This window comes from Mesoplodon bidens (assembly GCF_964165515.1).
Source record: "Mesoplodon bidens genome assembly, chromosome: 7".
Classification (NCBI taxonomy): domain Eukaryota; kingdom Metazoa; phylum Chordata; class Mammalia; order Artiodactyla; family Ziphiidae; genus Mesoplodon; species Mesoplodon bidens.
Genome location: NC_138164.1, coordinates 8,823,661 through 8,849,027, shown reverse-complemented (window position 1 = coordinate 8,849,027; position 25,367 = coordinate 8,823,661). Strand labels below are relative to the sequence as shown.

The following is a 25,367-nucleotide window of genomic DNA, read 5'->3' as shown; positions in this document are numbered from 1 at the left end:
TGTCAGGAACGGGTTTGGTCCCATCCTCCCTCTCCCGCCCTCCTCCCAAAGAGGGAGGCACAGAAATGGAACTCAGCTGGCCAGCATCTAATAACTGCCTACTGTGTGAAGAGCGCTCCGTGTTCCAGACTTTAGTAAGAGGAGTGGGATGTGGGGAAGGGTGTCACATTCAAAAGTAACAGAAAACACAATCCTTGCCTAGGTGCTTAACTCTAGTTGGGAGAGCTGCATCTGTATCTATAATACTGTTGATAATATATTTGCATTGCCCCTTACAAATTGTCTTTTATTTATTTTTAATATTTTATTTATTTGGCTGTGCCGGGTCTTAGTTTTGGCGTGCAGGATCTTCAGGTGCGGCATGCAGGATCTAGTTCCCTGACCAGGGATTGAAGCCAGGCGCCCTGCATTGGGAGCACAGAGTCTTAACCACTGGACCACCAGGGAAGTCCCCCAGTAAAGGGATTCATTATCTTATATAACCAGAGTCCTAACTAAGGGCATCTCTGTAACTTGTAAAAGTTAAGTGGCTCAGCAATGTTATCAAGGATCCAGGTCCTTTCTGTCTTGCTATCTACCAGTCCCAGCTTCTTTTTTCATCGTACTTATCACCATTTGAGACAATATGACGTAGGGGTTAACACAGACTTTGAAGCCAAACTCCCTGAATTTGAAATCTGGCTACCACATTACTAGGTGTTGAGTTAAACTACTCAATCTCTCAGTTTCCATATCTGTAAGATGGGGATGATTATTATAGTATTACCTACCTCAGAGGGTTGACTTGAGGATTGAATAATGAGTTGCTGTGAGGATTAAATATGTAAAATGCTTAAGCAACCTAAATGCCCATTGACAGATGAATGGATAAAGAAGGTGTGGCACACACATACAATGGAACACCACTCAGCCACAAAAAGGAACAAAATTGGGCCACCTGTAGAGACCCGGATGGACCCAGAGACTGCCATAGAGTGAAGCAAGTCAGAAAAGCAAACATTGTATGTCAACACATATATGTGGAATCTAGAAAAATGGCACAGATGAAATAGAGGCTTGCAAGGCAGAAGTAGAGACACAGATGTAGAGAACAAACGCATGGACACCAAGGGGGGAAAGTGGCGGGGAGGGGTGTTGAATTGGGAGATTGGGACCAACACATACACACCAATATGCATAAAATAGATAAGTAACAAGAACCTGCTGTATAAAAATAAAAACCAAAAAAACAAAAAAAACCTATAGGTTTAGCAGGGCCTTCTAAAAATAAATAAATATGTAAAATGTTTGAAACAGCTACCCTAGTTCTAGTTCATTCCTCAGGCTCAGCTGTATCCTGGAGACATTCCTGTATCCTTTTAATAAATTCTTTCTTGTTTAAACCCCTCATTTCTGGGGTTCTCCATGGGGCTCCCTGCCACCAACAAATTGTCTTTTAGAATATGGTCTTATTTAATCTTCTAACAACTTTATGTGATAAGAATTTTTTCCCAAGTAGGGACATGAAGCTCAGGGAGGTTAAGTAACCTGCTCAAAGTCACACAGTTTATAAGTCAGCATAGTGCAGATTCAGCTTGTGCTTCTTGGACTAGTGTTCACATACTACACTCCTGAAAGAGGTTGCCTTCACTCAGGCCCAGAAGTAAAAAGTGCGTGAAAAAAAGGAAGGCTCTGAGACAAGATATGAAACAAGGAAGGGTAAAGGTGAGCAACAGAGACTTAAAAAAAAAACAAAAACGAAAAACTTAGTCAACAAGAGAATGACTGGGTGCCCAGTGGTGAGTCTGGGGGACACTAAGAAGATGAATTTATGATACATGGGATTCAACATAGGGAGAGACAAGGTTTTTTTTTTTTTAATTTTATGTATTTTTTGGCTGTGTTGGGTCTTCGTTGCTGCACTTGGGCTTTCTCTAGTTGTGGCGAGTGGGGGCTACTCTTTGTTTTGGTGCGGGGACTTCTCATTGCAGTGGCTTCTCCTGCTGTGGAGCACGGGCCCTAGGTGCACAGGCTTCAGTAGTTGTGGCACGTGGGCTCAGTAGTTGTGGTGCACGGGCTTAGCTGCTCCCCAGCATGTGGGATCTTCCTGGACCAGGGATCAAACCCGTGTCCCCTGCATTGGCAGGCAGATTCTTAACCACTGCACCACCAAGGAAGTCCTGAGACAAGGTTTCTTAAAAGAAGGCCCCAACTAAGTTAGTAGGAAGGTGGCCGTGAAGCCAGGCTGAAATGTTCACCCCTTGTTGTAGTACTTGTAGGGTCCAGCTCTGTCTCGTTTACAGATCCTTACCAGAGTTAGCCCTCCAGGATTCTGCATCTGGTTTGCTGCCCGTCAAGCCGAAGAATGTGATTCATCAAGATTTTTTGGTTGTAAGTGACAGAAGTTCAACTTGAACTGTTTGAAGCCCAGAAGGAGGAATTTCTTGCACCATGTAACAACATTTCGGAGGGAACCAGAATAATTGGGAATGAGATACTTAAAAGCCATGGCAGTTATCTCTCATCTCTCGTGCTTATGTCTTGGTGTCAGCTTCATTCTCATAAACCTTCTTACGCTTTTTGAGGGGGGCCGTTGTTGCCAGTCAGTCTAAGGTATCAGTGCTGCCCGATATAACTTCTGCATCTGTGCTGGTAAGCACAGCAGCTGTTAGCCACACGTGGCTATTGAGAACTCCAAATGTGGCTAGTAGGACTGAGGAACTGAATTATAAATTTTATCTAATTTTAATTAATTTGAAATTAAATAGCTACATGTAGCTAGTGGTTAACACATTGGACTGTGCGGCTTGTTATCCAGGGCGGAGGAGAATTCTGATGAAGCTGGTTAAAAAAACTGGGTGGAGGACTGTGGCTGGTGCAGAATAGGTCACAGACGCAGCTCTGTATCAGTCACAATAGCCAGGAGGATAGAATACTATCCCAGGCTGGGCCATGTGCCCAACCATGTGCAGACAAATCAGTCTGCTAGGGGCGGAAGAGATGACTTCTATGTTGCTTCCTAAAAAAAAAAAAAAAAAAAAAAATTAGCAAGCATTTATTGAAAACCTATTATATATTACACATTTCACATATATTACCTTCATTTTCACAAAAGAGTCCTGAAAGGTCAATTGTTCCACCCATGTTGTAGATGAAGAAACAAAGATGCAGATTATGTGACTTGACCATAAACAGTAAATTGCAGAGTCAGAATATAAATCCAGGTTTGTTTCCAAAGTCTCTGTTCTCTGCACTATAATACGCTGTCTCTAGAGATTTGGGATATAGAAAACGAGACTATTAATAGTGGATAATTATAACAATCATAGAAGAACACACAAAATGAATGACTTGGTTTTCTCCAAATAGTTATCTTGAGTGCCTGCTACTTATTCTATAAAATATTTTTGAAGTCTTCTTTTGAAATTGCTTTTAGATCCTGCAACATTTTTTTTTTTTTTTTTTTTTTGCGGTACACGGGCCTCTCCCTGCTGTGGCCTCTCCCGCTGCGGAGCACAGGCTCCGGACGCGCGGGCTCGGCGGCCATGGCTCACGGGCCCAGCCGCTCCGCGGCATGTGGGATCCTCCCGGACGGGGGCACAAACCCGTGTCCCCTAGCGTCGGCAGGCGGACTCTCAACCACTGCGCCACCAGGGAAGCCTCTGCAACATATTTTTTAAAGTACCTTTAATGATTGCAATTTTTATATTTTAGAAGTACATTTTCTAAAACAGTAAAAGTATGGTGAATAATATTGGTAACAATTTATTGATAGATAAAATCATTTTGGTCCTAACTAACTTGTATTAAGGCAAAGTCTCTTATCTTCGTGAAGCTTCTTTGGCTTCAAAGAACAGATACCCCAGGGAAGGTACCACCAGAGGAGGGGCACATCACAAGGATCTCGAATTGGAGAGCTCAAATGCTGAAGCAGCTCCTGGAACCAGTTTTTGTAGGTAGCTCGGAATCTTCTACTTTTCTGCTTCATCCTCCTACATTTACCAATTGCCTCCCTCTACTTTGCTCATCTCAGGGCTCTCTATGTTACAAACAATATACAACCGAATGCAAATTGGCATTCATGATAAACAACTTTCTTGGCTCACATATTTTGAAAGTCTAGAGGTGGGGTAACCTTCAGACTTAGCTTAATCCAGAGGCTCAAAAGTGTCAACAGGGAATAGGAAGGACTTTAAACTGTGGTTTGATGGAAAAGAATAATAAGGGTTATCTATGTATTTTTACATTGGGAATCATGTGGCCTCAGAGCTGTTAGTGCCTTGGTCCCTGAGGCCTAACAACACTCAGAGGGGGTTGTAGGTGGGTTCTCCAGGAAGCAGACTCTAAGACTCAAGTTCAGGATGTTTATCAGGGAGCGCGCTGGAGATTGGCACCTGTGGAAGGGAGGAGGAGGAAGCAGGAAGAGGCACAGGAAGAGGTTGAGCTGTGATGCAGGTTGGACAACCTCAGCCAAGCCCACGGGGAGCTCTGAAGCTGAAATGATGGCTCATTGGAGTTGTTCCAAGTTAGGCAGTAACCGCCAGGCCTTTACATCCCCAGACCCACGGGTCTCAGGATGCGGCTGCTCCTCAGAGGGTGAGGCTGCTCTCTGAAGCTGAGGCTGTCCCCGAAGGAGCCGACAGCTCAAGGGACTACAGCATTCTCAGAGGCTGGGCCAACAAGTCATTCCTTGAAGGGGGATCTGGGAAGCGCATCTCTGTGTCCATCCAAGATGAGTATTTGGTAATGAGGGGGACAATGAAATTCTTGTTAATTTTTTTTTATCACCCACCAGCGGAAAGGGGAAAGACTTCTGCATCCATGACAAATTAGAGAATTGTTTGCAAAGATCAGTACAGCAGGTGCTATTGAGACAACCGGAACAATCTGCTATCAGTGCCACATACAATGAAATGCTGCTGCAGAAACTTATTTTGCACAGGCAAGCAGAAGAACCCTCATCAATTATTCCAGTTAGAAGGGTTATTTTGTGAGGCGGGTAAGGAGGAGGAGGAACAAAGAGAACTTTCAGGAAATATCCCAGAACACTGGTTGTTGGCCCTGGGGAATCCTGCTTACATTTGGGAAAGAGAGTGGAAGAGGGTACGACCCAGCTGCCTGAGGATCCCGATATCAGATCCCATGAGAGTGGGAATAGGCAGCCTTCCCACTTCCAGAGAGGTTCTCCTTAGGATGGGCCCTTAGGACCAACAGGTGACCAAATTCTCTAATTTGTTACAGGTAGGGGGTGTCAGTCAGCCACAAATAGGACAGTGACGACCAGGCAGCACATTTCTGAGTTCTGTGTGGGGTGGATCATTGCCAGAGACCCAGTGACTCAGGGCTTTGTGCAGAGATGGCCAGGGATCCCCCAGCCACACACATCAGAGATTATCAGCCCGACGAGGAGTGCTCTGGGGTGGGGCCGCAACACAGCTGTCAGCAATACCCATTCGAGTTTCTGAAGAAGTTAGACATTTCTAAGCAAACAGTTCCCTTGCTGAGAAACAAACTCTGGCCATACAGAAGATAAGCCTTGAGAAAACGTCAGAAAATGGTTGCAGGGCCCAAGATGTGATCTCTCCAGACATACGAGAGTATAGATTCATATGAAGCCACTGGCACAGCAGCTAGTGGGAGGCACAGACCTGAGGTAGAGGGTTAGAGACAGCAAGGAGCTACCCAATAACACTTCTGAGTGTGTGTGTGTGTGTGTGTGTGTGTATGGAGGTGTACAAATCAATCTCCCTCTGGCCCTCTCCAGTGGTATGTTCTTTTCCTCACCCTTCTGGGTGGATGTGGGATGGGTTTCCTTCTTGTTAACTTGATTACTCAGTGCTATTTACAAACCATTTATTTTTTATTTTATTATTTATAAAAAGAGAGCTCCTTTTTTTTTTCTCAGCTTCACCTCTTGCTTTGAATCTGATGTTAGACTATGTCACTCGCTACTTTCCAGGCTGCACTCATCTACCAGCCTCCAGGTCTCTTCCTGAAATTCCTTGAAGATTGTTGCTCCTGGCTCTCGCCAACACTCTTCTGGTCATGTATCTTGGTGATTTCAACAACCTCAGGCATAATCCATACAGTGCTGTTGCCCTCATTTCTATGACCTCTTCTTCTCCAGTAATCTTGTTCTCCTACTCCCTCCCTTGGTCATACCATAAACTTTGACAGTACCAGTATCTGCAGTTTCAAGCATCCCACTCTTGGATCACCACCTCTTATTTTTTCAGTGCATTCCTTCTAGTATCCTGCTCTAACAAACCTTAGATCCCCAACTGGAGCCTACAATCTCTTGATCCTACAAACTTTACAAGGTCCCTTACCTACTTGTCATCCTTTCCCATATTACCTATCTTAAATTCCATGGTCAGTCATTTAATCACTCCCTTGCGCTCAACTTTAACTCTCTTGCCCCTTTCTTGTTTGAGAGTAATAGTTTGGTAAAACCGCAACCCTGGTTAAAAGTAAAATTTCTACCTATGGCTATGCCTGTAACCATGCAACTGAAGGAAAACACTCAACCATGCTGACTAGTCTCACTTTAAATTCATAATCATGAACCTCACATGGGTCCTTAAAGCTGTCTGGCAATTGTACATGTTTCTAGTTCATACTTCTACTCTTCTGGACGACTATTTTATACCTTCTTCAAACCTCCAACGTCTCTTCCTCTATTTTATTAATTGATGAACTTGCTTTCTATTTGTATTAGTTATGTCTCTCTGTTAACAAATTACCTCAGAATCTAGCATCTGAAAACAACAAATATTATCTCATACAGTTTCTGGCTGGGTCGTCTGTCTCAGGGTCTCTTATGAGATTGCAGTCAAGTTGTTGGCCAAGACTATATAGTCTCTGAAGACCTGACTGGGGCTGGAGGATCCACTTCCAAGATCATTCACCTGGCTGTTAGCAGGAGCCTTGAGTTCTTTGCCATGTGGGCCTTTTTATGTGACTTCCCATGACATAAATGGCTTCCCCCAGAGGAAGTGATCTGAGTGAGAGTGAGAATGAGAGTGCACGCTGGAGACAGAGAGAGAGAGAGAGAGATAGAAAGAGAGGACACAGTATCTTTTATAACCTCATCTCTGTAGTGACATACCATCCCTTCTGCCATATTCTATCTGTCACACAGACCAACTCTGGTACAGTGTGAAAGGGGACTACACAGGGTGTGAATACCAGGAGGTGGGGATCATCAGAGGCCATCTTGTAGGCTGGCTACAATTCTGTTTTACAGAGAAAACAGAGGAATCAGGAAAGAACTTCCCACTGCCATATTACCCAATTACCAGTATATATTCTATTTTCACTGCTAGTGTCATAATGAACTCTCTCTCTCCTGCTATCTAAGGCCAATCCTTCCAATTGTTCACTAGATCCTGTTCCCTCTTGCCCACTTAAGGACACAGATACAAAAATTCTCGTCTTTCTCTCCTGCACTGTCACTTTTCTTTTGTTTACTGGATAATTCCCATCAACAAAACATATGTGCTGCGATATTAAAGAATCCTCCTATGATCCTATCTCTCCTTTCAGCTACGCATTTCTGTGTCCCTTTACAATAAAACTCATTGAAAGAATTGTCTAAAATGACTGTCTCCAATTCTTCCTCCCCCTCTCTTTTAAGTCTACCCCATCATGCTTTTGCTCTCAAACTACTCTAAAAATACTGCTCTTATATAAGTCGTGTATGACCTCCATATTGTTAAATCCAATGGTAAATTCTCAGTCCTCATCCTATTTGACCTAACAGCAGAGTTTAACATAGGTGGTTGGTTCTCTTAAACAAAACACTTTCTTCACTTGGCTTTCAAGGTATCACACCCTCCTGGGTTTCTTCCTTAGCTTACTGGCTGATCCTTCCCAATCTCTTTGCATTTCCCTCTTCTTTCCAGCCTCTTTAATGTTGGAAAACCCCAGGGTCAGTTTCTCAGCCAGGCAGGCACCCACTCTGGAGTGATTGTACTTGCTGTTCCTTTTGCCTGGAACGCTCTTTTGGAAAACTCCCCGGTGAAAATTAAAGTAGCTTGTTCCATTACCTCATGGAATTTTGCATTGGAGTCTTTGCTCAAAAGTACCTCAGTGAAGTGTTCTCTGGTCATCCTATCTAAAATTGCATCTCCTCTACCCCCCAACACACTTTTAATCCTCTTCCTCAGCTTTTACTCTACAATGCTCATCAGCACCAGACACATTTGTTAACTTATTCATTAGTCTATTTGGTTACTTCTCATTGTCAATTCCATGAACAAGGGATATATGTCTATTTTGTTCACTGCTATATATTTCCAGTGCCTAGAACAGTGGTGGTATATAAAAAATCTCTCAATTATATATTACACGAACGAACGAATGGGTGATAATAGCGAAGTGTCCCAGGATTATAGCAAAGCTTGGAAGCAGACAGGAAGACCACTCACGAGGCTGCGATGTAAATATATAAGAACAGGTATGAAAGAGCTCCGTTAACGTAGCGAGGTGTACAAATATCAGTATGATTTACTGTTGGCTTAGTTCGTTCCTCAATAAAGCCCTGCCAGGCCCGCCTTCTCCCATCCTCTTCCCGTGCTTCCCTCAATTGGTCCCCTGCCCTGCCCAATCAGCTCTTCAGCCCAACATACTTCTTTTCCTGAAGGATGTGGGATGGTCCCAGCGCCGGGACACTGGGGGCACGGCCAGTGGGCGACACCTCCGTCCGCCTGTTACCCAGCGGCCACGCGGCCTCACCCGTGCCCCACCACCTCCACGCGCGTTTTTAAGTCCCGCCCACACAGCGAGACAAAGCGGAAGTGACGAACCTCTGGAGCGCGAAACCCCGCCCCTCACGCCTTTTCAGTCTCCGGGAGGTGACACAAGCCCGGAAGAGGCAGACGCAAGGCCGCTGAGGGGCGGGGCGGGGTAGCCCTCTCCAAAGCGGCGGTTTACCGGAGGCGGTTCCCTTAGCGTCAGTGGTAACTTGAATCCGTGGCGAACCGTAATCGGTACTAGGCCGGTGTAGTCTCAGCAGGAGTGGGACCCTGAGGCTTGAGAAACAGGCTTTTCTTTGGTCCGGGACTCCCCGGCGTTCAGCGCTTCCCCGCATAACCGGACACCGATTTTTCGGACTCTTTGCATCAGACCCAGGTTCCCACCCCGCACCCTCCCAACCCCCTTGCCCTCCGGCTGCTACGCTCTTTCCTCCCTTTCCTGCATCGCTTTGCCGCCACTGGCACAGTCTTCGTTCTCTCATTCAGATTCTTGTTTCTCCCCCTTCTCGTCCCCGTTCCTTTCCGAGAGCGATCTTTAAACCTTTCCTTCCTTTATTTCTTACCCCTTCTTTTCCCTTTTTTCCCTTTTCCTTCCTTCTTCTCCAGTATCCTGTCAGGCTACTGCCTCCTCCAAGGCTTCTCTCCTTTTCAGGAGCCTGTGGCATACGTGTGAGGGGGTTGAGCTTTTAAGGCGGTCGTTTGAAGATTTTAAGCTTTTCCTCTCTCCTAACCAGGAGTCATAGATGCCAGGAAGTATGGCCCCCCTGAAGAAGCTTCGAAATACCACAAAGTTGTCCCTGGCTTTAAACCCCCTGAAGAGCAAGGACGTGTTGGCAGTGCTGGCTGAGAGGAACCAGGCTATAGTACCCGTTGGGGCATGGGTGGAGCCTGCCCCGCCAGATAGTTCAGCAGTCCCGGCATCTGTGAGTGTCAGTTTGATGCAAGTATGGTGGGGTTCTTCCTCCATCTTTCTTTTTATTAGCCTTCTCAAATCCCTGGTGCTCAGATAAGATGAGCAGTCTGGGCATGCCTTTTCTATTCTGTCATAAATAGATATGTTCTTGCATTAGGATTATAGAACAAATACGTATCTACCGAAACTTCCTGCAGCTTTAGTCGGCATAATCAAATATTTATTACCTATATATATTTCAGTTTGCTTTGCAAACCCTTGATTGCTTTCTATGCACAAGACATAGGCACTGTCTTCCAGACACTCTACAATGTAGTAGGGATGACGACCACAGTTAATGTAACATTGATTGCTTAAAGTTTATGGTAAGTTTTGTAATGGAGATTCAGTAAGGTTCAGATGCAGTGGGAGAATAAAGAAGAAAGAGATTAATTCTGATTGGGATTCCGAGAAAGTTTAACTGTAAATTCCATGAGGACAGGGATCTTGATGTTTTGTTCATTCCTGTACTGGCATGTGGCAAGTCTTCAGGATATAGTTGTTGAATGAGTGAATGAGGTAATATAGTTTGTGTTAGTCCTTAAAGAATGGAAGTGCTGTAAGTACAGATGAAAGGGAAGAGCATTTCAGATGAAGGGAAACTTTTGCAAATTCACATGTGTGCCTGTCAGACAACTCTCTTACATAGCTGTTAACACAGGAGAACAATTTTGTAAGATTTTTTTTTCCTTTTTGGTAAGAAGATTTTTGATTGTCTTTCACCAAACTGTGCTCCTTAGCTATTTGTTCATATATTATTGTGGTTCATTTATTATTATAAATACCACATTATATTTATAGTAAGTTGTTTACATATCTACTTTTCCTGATGGAGCATGTAGATATTTATGGAATGCACAAAATGTTTGAAGATCTTCAGAATGTATAGACAAGGTGCTGAACATGAGTTGAAAAGTATGAGGTAGGTTCTCTTAGTGGTCCTTCATCTCAGAGAAGAAATGAGACATGTTTCAAGTAAATGTTAAATAGTAGTGCAATGGCATGTATTCATTCATTTTATTTATGTCTGTAAGGGTGTATATACATATGCATTCATTTATTGCTATGCTATTTCCAGAAAGGATTTTGAGTCTGAGTAGTATATGATTAAGTGCTAAGACTATTATAGCACTTAATGAAGAAAGATATGGTTTTGAATTGATGTGACTCAGGAAAGTTTAATGAAGAATTTGGATAATCAAAAAGAAAGAGGATGATTCTCCAATTAAGGAGAATGGAGAGAGTAGGAAGTAAGCAAGGTATATTTAGGATTTAAGGGTAGGTTAGATTGATTGCAGTGGAAGGCCTAGTAGGGGCATGGTGGTTGATAGGATTGTGGAAAATAGGAGTGGTAGGGAACCACAGGAAATTTTGGAGACAGGATTGACTTCATTCATTGTTTAATATTTACAGATTAATTTCATGATCAAATAGTGTTTTGATTATATTAATTGCTTTAACATTTTTTTTAAGTTCTATTTTTTAAAAATATTTATTTATTTATTTTACTTATTATTTTTGGCTGCGTTGGGTCTTCGTTGCTGCGTGTGGCTTTCTCTAATTGCAGCGAGCAGGCTTCTCATTGCAGTGACTTTTCTTGTTGTGGAGCACAGGCTCTGGGCACGCGGGCTTCAGTAGTTGTGGCTTGTGGGCTCTAGAGTGCAGGCTCAGTAGTTGTAGCGCACGGGCTTAATTGCCCTGTGGCATGTGGGATCTTCCCCGACCAGGGCTTGAGCCCGTGTCCCCTGCATTTGCAGGCGGGTTCTTAAGCACTGAGCAACCAGGGAAGTCCTGCTTTAACATTTTTAAAGGTGAAGGAGCGATTGGCTCCTGAGGGACAAATTAGGATGTAATGGTAACAATTTAAGCATGAAGTATAGCACCAAGATTTTAGTGGTAAATAATGTAGAGGGAAAGCCTTGAAAAAGGGATTGAAATGGAAATGAAAAGGGATAAATGTAAGAAACATCCCGGAAGAATCAGTAAGATTTGGTACAAAAGTATTTTGGTATTTAAATTATTGACACCTGTTTTTAATTGCCCATATTATGATATCTTTATAATATCAATAGCATAAAAATGTCTAAAAACGACCAAGATTTTCTGTGTTAAAAAGAATCATCACATGTTCCCACATATCAACTCAAAATATTAAAGTCTTGGAGCATGTGTAAACATCTCTCCTTTGCCTCATTTAAAAAATTCTGATCATTACCAGTCAAAGGCAATTTGATCAAGCATCTAATAGAACTCTTTATCACTTTAGCATATACAGCCTGGGGAATTCACTCTTATTAACAGACGTAGGTCTTGTCAGCTCAGAGCTTCTAAAGCTTGGTTACCCTAAGATCATGTCTATGCTAAAGGGAAATGCCTAATCATTTTTGTCCTTACGTTTCAAGGAGCCATCAGAATTCGTAAAAACGCCATAGTTTGAGACTGCCCCTTAATTAAATTATCATCCAAGGATACTGCTTTCCTATCAGCATATATAGCTATTGCATTGTTTTATAATTTATCTGATTATCTACTGTTGCGTAAGAAACCACTCTAAAACTTAATGGCATAAAGCAAACAATATTGTGCGTCAGGAATTTGAGCAGGACACAGTGGGGATGGCTTGTCTGCTCCACAGTGTCTGAGCCCTCTGTTGGGGTGACCCCAATAGCTGATGATATCTGGGACAACTTGACTGGATTCTGGCTGGTGGCTGGATTTCTTGGTTCTTTATCTGGCATCTGCTGGGCTGTAATGTCCTACATGGCTTTCTTACTCATATATCTGGCACTTGGGCTAGAATGACTAGAATGGCTGAGGACTGGCTGGACATCTTCCTCTTTCCACGTGGTCTCTCTGCTTGGCTAGTATGGGCTTCCCTAGGTTAGAGGTTGCTTTATGACCTTGCCTGGGAAGTCATGGAGCCAACACTTGTGCCTCAGTCTATTGAGTATACAGTCAGACTACATTCAGTATGGGAGATGACTACACGAGAGCATATATACTGGGAGGCTTGATTCATTGGGGGCAGAAGGGGAGATCATCTTTGGAGACTAAGGACTATGTAATATAACTATTAGTTCCACCATATATAAATTATCTGAATGTATCCTTTGACTGTCCTGAGGAACACTTCATTCTATATTGCCCCTTGGGTAGTAGGGTGCAAAAAGGCTATGAAGAATTGGTTGTACAACTGAAACAGTACAGTTGTCCCTCAGTATCTGGAGGGGATTGGTTCCAGGACCCCACTCTTCCCTCACCTCCCCCACCTGCAGATACCAAAATTCACAGATGCTCAAGCAGTTGTATAAAATAGCATAGTATTTGCATATAACCTATGTACATCCTCCTGTATATTTTAAATCACGTCTAGATTACATATAATACCTAATACAATGTAGATGCTATGTAAATAGTTGCCTGTGCTTGGCATATTTAAGTTTTGCCTTTTTGGAACTTTCTGGAAATTTTTCTTTTCATCCATGGTTGGTTGAATCTGAGGATGAGGAACCTGTGGATTGGATACAGAGGGCCAACTATTTATTTTTGTTTAACCCAGTATTTCTCAAGTTTATATGATTCTGGGAACCTCTTAATGTCCCATGGAACAAGTGTTTTCAGGTTCTGGTTGTCTTACACGATAGTGTTGCTAAGAAAAATATGTTTCTAAAATATGTTTCTATGGTACAATCTTATCTTTGGTTTACTCTTGAGATCCACAATTTGGAACCAGTCATGCACTTCAATAAGACGTTTGATAATCTCAAGGTATGAGTAAAAGAGGGCAGACAGAGACAATGGGAGTAAAAGAAAGGCTTAAATTTGTCTGGGTCTTGACTTAACTTGAGTCACTTGTTCAGGCTTTACTACATATATATCTACTTTGGAATTATTTTACTTAGTTATTCATTGATATCTGTCTGTACATTCTACTCCTATGGTACATACTCCTGTAGAATAGTTTATGGGATCGATTTCTTGGAAATTTTAATTTTAATTGGAACTTAAATTCATTTGATTTTGAGAATTTAATGACTGTCTGTGAAATAATTTGGGGCACCCCTCAGAATTAGAATTTGGAATCACTGCATTAGAAGAAGGGATAGATAGGAGGTATGATGATTTTATTTAATATGAAGATTCCTTATGGAAGAGAGACATAGTCAAGAGAAAAGCAGTACAGTACAGGGCATAAGTGTTGGAGTCAGAGAAACTTCTAGCTCTGCTACTTGCCAGCTATAGGATCTTGGGCTACTACTAAAGATTAATCCTTCTGAGCCCCATTTCCTCATTTTTAACATAAGAGGTAAGAATACCTAGTATTGGAGGTAGTTTTGAGGATTCATTGACACAAGGTAGTTAAAGTGTTTATCTCATAATAGATCTTTAATAATGGTAACTGCCGTTATTATATTGACTTTGTTATTCAAAGCACTTAGAGGAGGCGAACAATGATCAAGGACTCAAATGTGATAAAATGTTCCAGATTGTTTAGAATGTTTTGGAATTAAGCATTATATAAATATTGAGTACCTTTGTATTCAAGGCTCTGTGTTGTATACCATAGGGGAAACAAAGGAGAATTAAATACATTTCCTGCCCTCAAAGAATTCATAATCTAACGGGGGAGTTAAGAAGTACTCAACGTTAATAAGAGTGAGAGGTACCAGATGGGTATTGGATGGTCTTGACTGAGTAGGCCTTTTCCAGATGGAGGTGGCAAGAAGGCCATGCTAGGTTAAAAATGAGGCCTAATTCTCATTTTATAATAGGACATAGTGGGTGAGTGGTAAGCAGTCTGGTGTATCTGGACTATTTTACTCATTTTAGAAAATGTAACATAATATAAGTTTGAATTGGTTCATTAAGAATTAATGAAGATACTTTTAGTTCTCAGTACAATGAAAAATTAAGATTTGATTTGAGTGCTCACAGATTCCAATTCTTAGTTTGTGATTTGGCTTAAGTTCTTGGTACTCACTAGCTACATCTAGATTATCAGCTCTGAACTCCTGTGATTTCTTTACTGTACGGGGAATTTGGGGTTGTAGAACTGAATTATATTTTCAGGGCTGTATTCTGACTGCTTTGTATTTACGACAGAGTCCTAATGGGCAAAACGAATGGGACATGTAAGTTTATTTTCTATCTTTCATCTTTAAAGACTTCAGCATATATGATTGAAGAAGAGCTAAGGGAACAGCTAAGAAAGAAACAAGAAGCTCTGAAGCGTTTTCAGAGACAAGTCAAACGCCGAGTAAATCAGCAAATTAGGCTGAGAAAAAAGCAACAACTTCAGAGGTCTTATGAAGCCGTAAGTTCAAAAGTGAGCCTGAGTAAAGACTGAATGGGAAGTGTGTTTGTTATGAGAAATGCTATTAGGCAATGACAGAATCACTTTCTTTTGATTCCAGGCTTCGCATAATCTGATTTACTAGTGAGGGCAGTAGATTGTATATAGAGAAACTGTTGTTTCTGTTTGCTGTGTTGTTCTGACTCCCTCTTTTTCTTTCACCAAATAGTTATAAACAATGTCAGAGTTTGGGGTTGGGGTTTGAATTCTGGCTTTGCTGCCTACTAGCTTTGTGACCTTGGGCTAATTACTTAAATTCTCTCGACTATAGTTTCTTTATATGTGAAATGGGGATATGATACTTGTTTCTCAGTGTTGTTTTGAGAATTAGATAATGTAAAATATTAGCACATAGTAGGCGCCTGGTAAATGTTAGTTTCTTTGCCAGCTGAAGTTTTCCCCTCCTTCCCCCCAACCCCGGTTTTAAAGCTTTTGGGCTGCTGGTAGACATTATTTGATTGCACTTGACTGGGGGAAGCTCACTCTTTCTTCCTTTGTGTAGGCAGAAAAAGAAGGCTCTATAGCCATGCACTCTTTGGATCCAGCATACTTAACTCTTAAAAGAACGAGTGTTTTTCCAAACCATTTGAATGCTGCTATTGGAAGTACTAGGTTACCTCCTTCCCAGAAGCTTGAGGATGGAATAGAAGATAGAGAGAATCAAAATGAACTATTCCAACAACAAGCCCAGGCTGTAAGTACATATTCACTTTATTTTATGTCTCTGGTTTTTTTTTAGGCTATGATGTAGAGATTAGGAAGTGTCACATTCAACTTCGCTTTTTATCACCTCCTCTTTTTTTTACCTTTGTAAAGTGGGGAATAGTGGGTGATGTTTATTTTTATATATATTTTAAATTTATATTTATTGGTCAGACACTTAAGCATAATCTAAAGAAAGGTGCCAAAGTGTTAGAGTTCAAAACTTATTAGAAAGAGCTTTAGGTCAAAGAATGTAGATTTTTCAATTATACTGAAATTGTGTTATGGGTAAGTTACTCTCAGTTTGTGGTATATGGACAAAAGATTATTTTTGTTTCTTTTTTCTGTCCCGCAATCTGATTATCACAATAAATTGATCTATAAGTCAAGTAATACTATAGTAAACTCTAAATTAACATATTCAGAATTTTTTAATGTAACTTTTTAGTGACTCACTTTATATAACGAATATTTAAAAATTAACCACCATGAGTAGATTTATCCACTCAAATCACTTGATGCCATCTAATCAGTAGCCCCCTCCACCCTGCATAATGTACCCAGGCTTTTGTCCAGTTGATCATATTCTTCAACTCTTCTGTGGGTATAATCCTTCATCGTATCATTTTAAAATGTAATCCTAGGGTTAGTGAGGAGAACAAAAATGTGGAAAATTATGATTATGTGAAAATAAAAGTTGTGTGATTGCTGACATACTTCGTCATAAGTATGAAGCAAATCTGATTATGCTGTTAGTATAAATAGGGAAAGCTTTATAATCACATGTTATGTTGAAATACTTATTAAAAAGATTTTTCTCTCTGCCCAAACTATGACTTTTTCTTGTCATTATTTGGTTTGTAGTGATCATTTTTATAATCATTTTTGTTTTTAAGTTTATGAACAGTTTACTGAGCAAATATTTATTGAGCCAGGCACTGCAGAAATTGCAAAGGATAGAACATTGACTGAGACAGAATAACAGTCCTTGCTTTCTTGCTACTGGTAGCTATAAATTCCATTGTGAGGATTTTACTTCATTTGTATGATACATGAATAGGACACATCAGTCCACAGATATGTGAATATACTGTGTTTGTTAAACATTGTAGGGATACTAATATGTGAAATAGGACCTTTCATGGGTTTATATTTCCAAGTAGAGATACAAAGCTGGTAGACCCCCAATCTATTAGATAATAATATGGAGATATTTGCTGCATTGTTGATAAATTTGTGCAGTGGAAATTCAAAAACTTTTTAATTCCAAGGAAATAGTTTGGGAAGAATTCATGGAAGAGGTGGAATTGAGCTGTGTATTCTGAATTGATAAACTGAATTTAATTGGTAAATTCAAAAGAATTTTGAGCTGGGAGGAATAGTAAAAAGTCTAAAATATGTAATGAGCTTAGTATTGGGTTGGCCAGAAAGTTCGTTCAGGTTTTTCTGTAACAGCTTACAAAAACCTGAACAAACTTTGTGGCCAACCCAATATATTTGCTAATAAGTGATGGAACCTTTCTAATTGATAGTGTACAGGGTAAAGCAACAGAAAATGAGGTTAGATGGGTAGGAAAAAATCAGGTTATGAAAAGCCTTAAATGTTCCCCAAATCTAAAAAGTTTTTATACTGTTTTTTTCTTTTCTTTTTTTTTTTTGGCTGTGCCTTGTGGCATGTGGGATCTTAGTTCCCCAACCAGGGATTGAACCTGTGCCCCCAGCCGTACAAGCGCAGAGTACTAACCACTGGACCACCAGGGAATTCCCAACCCTGTTTTCTTCTTAAAAGAAGATGCACTACTGAGGAATGTTCAGTGACTTAAACTACTTTAAGCCTGTAAACTTTGCCCATGCAACACCATGACAATAGATGGTCAATTTTTTTTAATCTCACTGTTTTTGTTGCAGTTTCTATCCACTAGATGTCGCTAAGAACTAGACAATGAGGCAGAGTTCAAGCACTTAACTCCTTTGGGACAGTTTCAGGCAAATGGAGAGTTGGTCATACTGTCTCTACATGTGTTCTCTCTTCTTTACTTATTTTTCTACTACTAACTCGTATTTTCATCATCACAGCTCCAAAACTTTGGCATACCTGAGGCTCCTTTAGTCTCTTCTCTCCAGCTTAGGATCTTTTAGGTCCAGCTCCTGTCTCTGACTTTTTCTCTGAACACTTCCTTGTTCATTATGTAAGGTAAGGAATCTTTATTGGCCTATCTGCCTTTCTGCACTAGGTCTAGGTTACTGGCCAGCCTCTAGCTTGGTATGCCTACTTAAAGGTAAATTGATGCACTACATTGGGGTTCATAGGCTATGCTAAGGGCCTCATGTGAGTTTTTAGGTGTATGGTATTTTTGTGGCTGTAGAAAAGTCTAACACACTGAAAAATCAATATGTTATCTTTTGCAAATAAACTATATTGTACTTGGATAGAATTCAACTTTGGGTAGATTCTTATGGCATTAACATACATTTAAATACATTGGTATTAGGCCTCCATGGCAGTACAATAGGTGAAATTCTATAAATGTTAGAACTCATCTATAGTCTTTTCCCATGACCTACATGTTATTACCACATTGTTTCATTTATATAGTTCCATATAAATTCCTAATTGTCTGAATAAATTAAAAAGAACTGAAGAAAATATGAACAATGAGTGGGGAACAGTGTCACAGTAGATACCTATATTTGTCAAATTTCATCCTACGTATTTGTTTGAAGTTTTACATTTTAATGTATGATCAGTGTTTGCTTTAGATTTTAAGATTTAAGTCTCAAAATTTGTTTATTTAAATCTCAAAATTTGTTTATATAGTACATTTTAATTTTATTGGTCAGAACTACCTTTGCTTATTGATAGCTGGGTTTTCTATGTAATTGTATAACAATTTATTTCCATCAGGGAATTTTTAAGTCTTGGTTAGCGATTCAGTTCCAGTCTTTGTTGATAACAACAGCTACAAAGGAATGAAAATTGTGTCTAAGCTTCTAGTACAGAAAAGACTTTTGGGGGAGTTCCCTGGCAGTCCAGTGGTTAGGACTTGGTGACGTGGCCGTAGGTTCAATCCCTGGTCAGGGAACTATCCTGCAAGCCGCGTGGTGTGGCCCCCCAAAAAGAAAAAGAAAAGACAAGACTTTTGGTCAAATTTTATGTTTTGAGTAGTTACAAACACAACATATATATGTGTTTAAACTTAAATATGTAAATATATATGTATATATATACACATAAAATGCATATATATCTTTGTATTAGTTTCCTGTGGCTGCTGTAACGAATTACCCCAAACTTAGTGGCTTAAAATGACAGAAAGTTATTCTCTCACAGTTGTGGAGGCCAGAAGTCCAAAATCAGTTTCACTGAGTCAAAATCCAGGTGTCCGCAGATTCTAGGGAGAATTTGTTCCTTGACTCTTGAAGCTTTTGGTGTCTGCTGGCATTCCTTTGCTTGTGACCACATCAGACCCATCTCTGCCTCCATCTTCACATCACTTCTTCCATATGTTTGCTCTTCCTCTACCTCTCTTATAAAAACACTTGTGATGGCATTTAGTGCCCATCTGGATAATCCAGGATTATCTCCTCATCTCAAGATCCTTAACTTAATCACACGTGCAAAGGCCCTTTCTCCTTATAAAGTAACATTTCAGGGATTAAGACCTGATATCTTTGGGTGGCCATTATTCAGCCTACTACAGTCCTCATAGCAGGTCATTGAAAGGATCTTTGGGTTGATTTGATGAAGGGTTGGGCCTCCCTGGTGGTGCAGTGGTTGAGAGTCCGCCTGTTGATGCAGGGGACACAGGTTCGTGCCCCGGTCCGGGAAGATCCCACATGCCGCGGGGCGGCTGGGGCCGTGAGCCATGGCCGCTGAGCCTGCACGTCTGGAGCCTGTGCTCCGCAATGGGAGAGGCCACAACAGTGAGAGGCCCGCGTACCGCAAAAAAAAAAAAAAAATAATAATAATAATAATTTCCAAATTCAGCCTTTTAGGTTCTAATATTTTTGTGTACGTACTTAATATAAAGCATACATTATTAAAAAATGATTTGAGTAACAGCACTTAAATCAAGTTATGAAATACAGTCTCTTAAGATAATGAAAATAATGTTGTAAATACACTTATCAGCAGATCAGAAAATCTCCTTTCCAAGTAATCCTCTTGTCTTAGGTCTGGCATTTTTTTAATAATAGGGGCCTGTTTTCCTGTTGGAACACTTAGTGAATTTGGTATTAAGACTTTAGCCTGTTTTTGTTTTCTTTTTTTCCCCTTTCTTTGGCAGCTTAGTCAAACCATGAAAGAAGCACGTCACCGGCTGGCATCATTTAAAACTGTGAATAAAAAAAATGCATCGGTGTTTCCAGATGATCGAAAGAAAAACTTTCCCACCGAAGAGGTAAATTAAATTCTAATGAGCTGTTTCTAAAAATACAGATTAAAAAATAGGATAAAGATTAATTTACATCTCTACATTATTTAGACCTGAAAAATAATTGGAAATAACCTTAATTATCCAATAGTAGGGAGCGGTTTAAAAGTTATGATATATTTGTTTATAGCTATTATCAAAAATATCATGCTTTCAAAGGATATCTGAAGACTAGGGAAAGTGTCTGTGATATAAAGTTAAGTGGAAAAAGTAGGATATAAAATTAGATACAGTATAAGCTCAATTAAAAAAATTCATTCCATAAATATTTATGGAATGTCTACGATTGCCAGGCATTGTTCTAGAAGCAGGACTTAACAGTGGTGAAAAGGTAGACAACGAGCTCCTGTGTTAGTAGGGAAGCATATAATAAATAAGCAAATAAATACAAAATATAATTTCAAATGATAAGTGCTATGAAAAAAATAAAGCAAAATATTGAGATGGGGAGAGAATGCTATGAGTACAGACAAAGGCCTGGAAAGAAATGGACCAAGAGGTTAATACTGATTATTTCTGGATAGTGATATTACAGGTGATTTTTATTTTTTTCTCTTGGTTTTCTTTACTGTAGAAGTTTTCCATAATGTATATATTTTATTTTTTAATCAGGAAGAAGTCAATACCATTATTTTTTAAAAAGAAAGAAATCCTTTTGATTCAAAATATAGAATAAGTTTAGAGTGAATAATTGGAACCTAAGTATGGAGTTAGACTTAAAAGAATATTTAGAGCTATGCTTGTAAAATTACATTGTTTTTGTGCCTCCTTATTTCCATGTTCACAAATTTGGATGTTAAACCCATGTATTTTCCTGTGTTTACTTAATTTTAGCATTAATTTCAAGTTTTGATAGGCAGCATCAGTAAAATGGATCATTAATTAGTCTTTTTTTTACTTTTTTTTGGTACCATTAAGAACTCTGTCTCTTGCTTAGTTCTTTCTCAGTTTTGCTTCCTAAATGGTATTTTTTTACATTTTCCTAGATTACATATATGTTTATATTTTATTTTTGTGTTTTTTCCTTAAGTATCTCTACAACCATCAAAGACATTTGTCTCTTATATGTTTGCAGTTGGTAGAATACTAAGCTACAATACCTTCCTCTTCAGCGATAATTAAGAAATTTATAGTTAAATATAAAAAACAAGTGGGCATGGGTGTGCCTACATATGGCATTCCATCTTAGATGCATTAAGTATGGTTACCTTTTTCTAGGATTGCCTTGTTGTGACTTAAGACTCTTTTGAAACTAAATTCTGGACTTAGTTTCTTGACAATTTTCATACCTCTACCACGGATTTGGCAGTACTATAGTTTGGTCCATAAGACTGACTTCCCGGTACTGCTCAAAGGAGATGATTGGACACATTTTATTTAAACCAGAAAAAAAAAAAAGGGTTATCAGAGCCTAGAGACTGATACTTCACATTGTGTGGAGCATGTTCAAATCTTTCAACTGATGTTTTTCCCAGAAAGAGTACTGCTCCTGGGCCTGACTGAAATAATTCTCCAGTAGAAGGGAGGAGGATTAAGTCTGAGATAACATCCTTGTGTAAACCAGTTTGATACGTCAAAGGTGCCATTTAAGTGTAATTCATTATGATGTTGATGGTGAATTCAGGCTAGCTGCTTGCTTCCAAAGAATGCATGTGTGTTTTTTTTTTTTTTTTAAAAGATGATGTTGGGGGTATGAGTTTATTAATTTATTTATTTTTGCTGTGTTGGGTCTTCGTTTCTGTGCGAGGGCTTTCTCTAGTTGTGGCAAGCGGGGGCCACTCTTCATCGTGGTGCGCAGGCCTCTCACTATTGCGGCCTCTCTTTTTGCGGAGCACAGGCTCCAGACGCGCAGGCTCAGTAGTTGTGGCTCACGGGCCTAGTTGCTCCGCGGCATGTGGGATCCTCCCAGACCAGGGCTCGAACCCGTGTCCCCTGCATTAGCAGGCAGATTCTCAACCACTGCACCACCAGGGAAGCCCCTGCATGTGTGTTTTTCAGGTAAAACATCACAAACAAATCTACTCCATATAATTGAGAATGATCTAAGAAATTAGTGAAATTTTTCTTATCAAGTACATAGTCTTTCCCTCAAATCTGAACAGTTTTCTATCCATTCAGCTGTGTGAAGGAGGAAGCTCTTGTGTGAAGGAGGAAGCTGCCAGTCAGAAAGGAGAACAATCTATAACCCAGTTGAACTCTGGTTTTGTTTTCTTGTTAGACTTATTTTGACTGACATCTGGTTGTTCCAGATTTAGAGATAAACGTAGAAGAGATATATTTGCCTTGCCCACTGTTAGATCACCAAGACAAAATTATAAGCCTCCTGAAATTGTTACTGGCTAGGATAGGAGCAAATTCTCATTTATAAAGTTAAAATATTCTCCTACCAGGATCAGCTCCATGCTTTGTGACCACCTAGAGGGGTGGGATAGGGAGGGCGGGAGGGAGACGCAAGAGGGAGTGGATACGGGGATATATGTATATGTATAGCTGATTCACTTTGTTATACAGCAGAAACTAACACAACAATGTAAAGCAATTATACTCCAATAAAGATGTTAAAAAAAATTCTCCTACCAGGAATTTCACTTCCATGTGTTTGATATGTAAGTGACTTGTTTGTATACTTGAAATAGAACTCACTATTCTGTATTAGACTACCATAATCTGCTAGGATTGCTCCAGATCTTTCACAAAAACTCAGCTTAGTGTCATGAGCATATTGCTTTCTCTAGATCATTTATATTTGTATTAATTTTTCTTTTTTTTCAGAAAGCACTTTGTAGGAAACCATCATTCACCAGCATAAATATAGGGGTAAGAGGAGAAATGCCCTTTGAGGTCCATCAAGGTTTTTTTTTTTTTTTTTTTTTTTGCGGTACGCGGGCCTCTCACTGTTGTGGCCTCTCCCGCTGCAGAACACAGGCTCCAGATGCGCAGGCTCAGCAGCCATAGCTCACGGGCCCAGCCACTCCGCGGCATGTGGGGTCTTCCCAGACGGGGGCACGAACCCGCGTCCCCTGCATCAGCAGGCGGACTCTCAACCACTGCGCCACCAGGGAAGCCCTAGGTCTTTTAACTCTTGTAGATTACCAGAAATTTACGGAAGATCAGGTAGGGAAATGTAAAGAGTAGAGGAAAAAAGATGCCTTGTTAGAACTATCCGCAGCTAATTAAGGATGGGTTTAACTATTAAGATTATAATGCCCAATAGTTTTTTTCTAACAGTTTTATTAAGCTATAATTCACATACCACACAATTCACCCACTTAAAGTGTACAGTTCAGAGGTGTTTGATATATTCACAGGGTTGTGCAACTGTCGCCACAATCTAATTTAGAAGATTTTCTTCACCCCTGAAAGAAACCCTGTACCTGTTAACTGTCACTCCCCAGTCCCTCCCTGTCCCTACCCCCAGTACTAAGCAACCACTAAACTACTTTCTGTCTCTGTAGATTTGCTTATTTTGGGCATTTCATATAAATGGAATAATATAATATGGGGTCTTTTGTGACTGGCTTCTTTCACTTTGCATAATGTATTCAAAGTTCATCCACATTGTAGCATGTATCAGTACATCAGTATGTCACACTTAGTATATCTGTTCATCAGTTGATAGACATTTGTGTTGTTTCCATTTCTTAGCTTTTATGAATAATTGTGCTATAAGCAGTTTTTACATGTTTTTGTATGGACATTCATTTCTCTGGTTGTGGAATTTCTGGGTCATGTTAAGTGTATGTTTAATATTTTGAGGAACTGCCAAGGTTTTTTTTTTTTATTAAAAAAATTAATTAATTAATTTTAAAATTTATTTTTGGCTGTGTTCGATCTTCATCACTGTGCATTCGCTTTTCTCTAGTTGCGGTGAGCGGGGGCTACTCTTTGTTGCGGTGCGCAGGCTTCTCATTGCGGTGGCTTCTCTTGTTGCGGAGCACGGACTCTAGGCATGCGGGCTTCAGTAGTTGTGGCTCACGGGCTCTAGAGCACAGGCTCAATAGTTGTGGTGCATGGGCTTAGTTGTTCCACGGCATGTGGGATCTTCCCAGATCAGGGATCGAAGCTCTGTTCCCTGCATTGCCAGGCAGATTCTTATCCACTGTGCCACCAGGGAAGCCCCTGCCAAGGTGTTTTCCATCAACAATGTATGAGGGTTCCAATTTCTCCACATTGTCTTCAAAACTAGTTATTGCCCATCTTTTTTATAGCCACCTTAGTGGGTGTGAAGTGGGATCTCTCCATACTTTTGATTTGTATTTTCCTGATGACTAATCATCTTGAATATCTTTTCATGTGCTTATTGCCCATTTATATATCTCGTGGAGAAAATCTGTATTCAAATGTAGTGCCATTTTTTTTTTTTTTTTTTTTTTTTTTTTTTGCGGTACGCGGGCCTCTCACTGCTGTGGCCTCTCCCGTTGCGGAGCACAGGCTCCGGACACACAGGCTCCGCGGCCATGGCTCGCGGGCCCAGCCGCTCCGCGGCATGTGGGATCTTCCGGGATCGGGGCACGAACCCGTGTCCCCTGCATCGGCAGGCGGACTCTCAACCACTGCGCCACCAGGGAAGCCCCTGTAGTGCCATTTTTAAATTGAGTTGTCTTTTTATTATCAAGTTATAAGAATTCTTTATATATTCTGAATACAAGTCCCTTATCAAATACTTGATTGCAAGTATTTTCTCCCATTCTCTGGGTTGTCATTTCACTTTCTTAATGCTATCATTTGCAGCACAAAATTTTTAGTTTTGGTATAGTCTAATTTATCTATTTTTCTTTTGCTGCTGTGCTTTTGGTGCAGTATCTATTAAGCCATTGCTTAATCCTATGTCTTCTAAGAATTTTATAATTTTATCTCTCATATTTAGGTCTATAATCCATTTTGAGTTAATTTTTATATATGGTGTGAGGAAGAGTTCTAACTTAATTCTTTTGCATGCATTCTTGTTTCTACCTGTAACAGATACATTTGGTTGTTTTTTTTTTTTTTTCTTTTCCATTTTTGTTTGTGTGTTCTTTAGGAACCTGACACTGAGGAATCTTCATCTATTATGATAGATAAGAAAGGGAAAAAGAATTTGTCTTGGGGGGACCAGCAGGATCTCCTTTTTGAAGACAAGGATATACCTTTCAGCACAGTTCAGGTAAAGCAGAGTGAAAGGAGATAGTATAATAGAAGTTAAAGTAATTATG

At 40.2% G+C, this 25,367-nt stretch overlaps 1 protein-coding gene and 1 long non-coding RNA gene across 8 annotated transcripts in view; one reads left to right on the top strand and one right to left on the bottom strand.

Annotated features, from left to right (window-relative positions):
• Positions 1–1,498: 1,498 nt before the first annotated feature.
• Positions 1,499–8,745, bottom strand: LOC308620930. Its single transcript, XR_014016361.1, has 3 exons — positions 8,610–8,745; positions 3,078–3,248; positions 1,499–2,998 (listed from the first exon to the last, which is right to left on the bottom strand). It is a non-coding gene; the product is annotated as an uncharacterized lncRNA (long non-coding RNA).
• A 230-nt stretch (positions 8,746–8,975) lies between these two features.
• Positions 8,976–25,367, top strand: part of CCDC15 (coiled-coil domain containing 15) — a 65,081-nt gene continuing 48,689 nt past the window's right edge. For 5 of the 7 annotated variants that reach the window (XM_081240835.1, XM_081240837.1, XM_081240836.1 and 2 more), the window contains exons 1-6: positions 8,976–9,111; positions 9,470–9,658; positions 14,852–15,013; positions 15,543–15,734; positions 20,029–20,142; positions 25,196–25,318. In XM_081240835.1, coding sequence (XP_081096961.1) covers positions 9,479–9,658; positions 14,852–15,013; positions 15,543–15,734; positions 20,029–20,142; positions 25,196–25,318 — 771 coding nt within the window. In that variant the 5' untranslated portion in view covers positions 8,976–9,111; positions 9,470–9,478. The remainder of the gene's footprint in view (positions 9,112–9,469; positions 9,659–14,851; positions 15,014–15,542; positions 15,735–20,028; positions 20,143–25,195; positions 25,319–25,367) is intronic. The other 2 variants (XM_081240838.1, XM_081240840.1) reach the window with 1 other exon arrangement.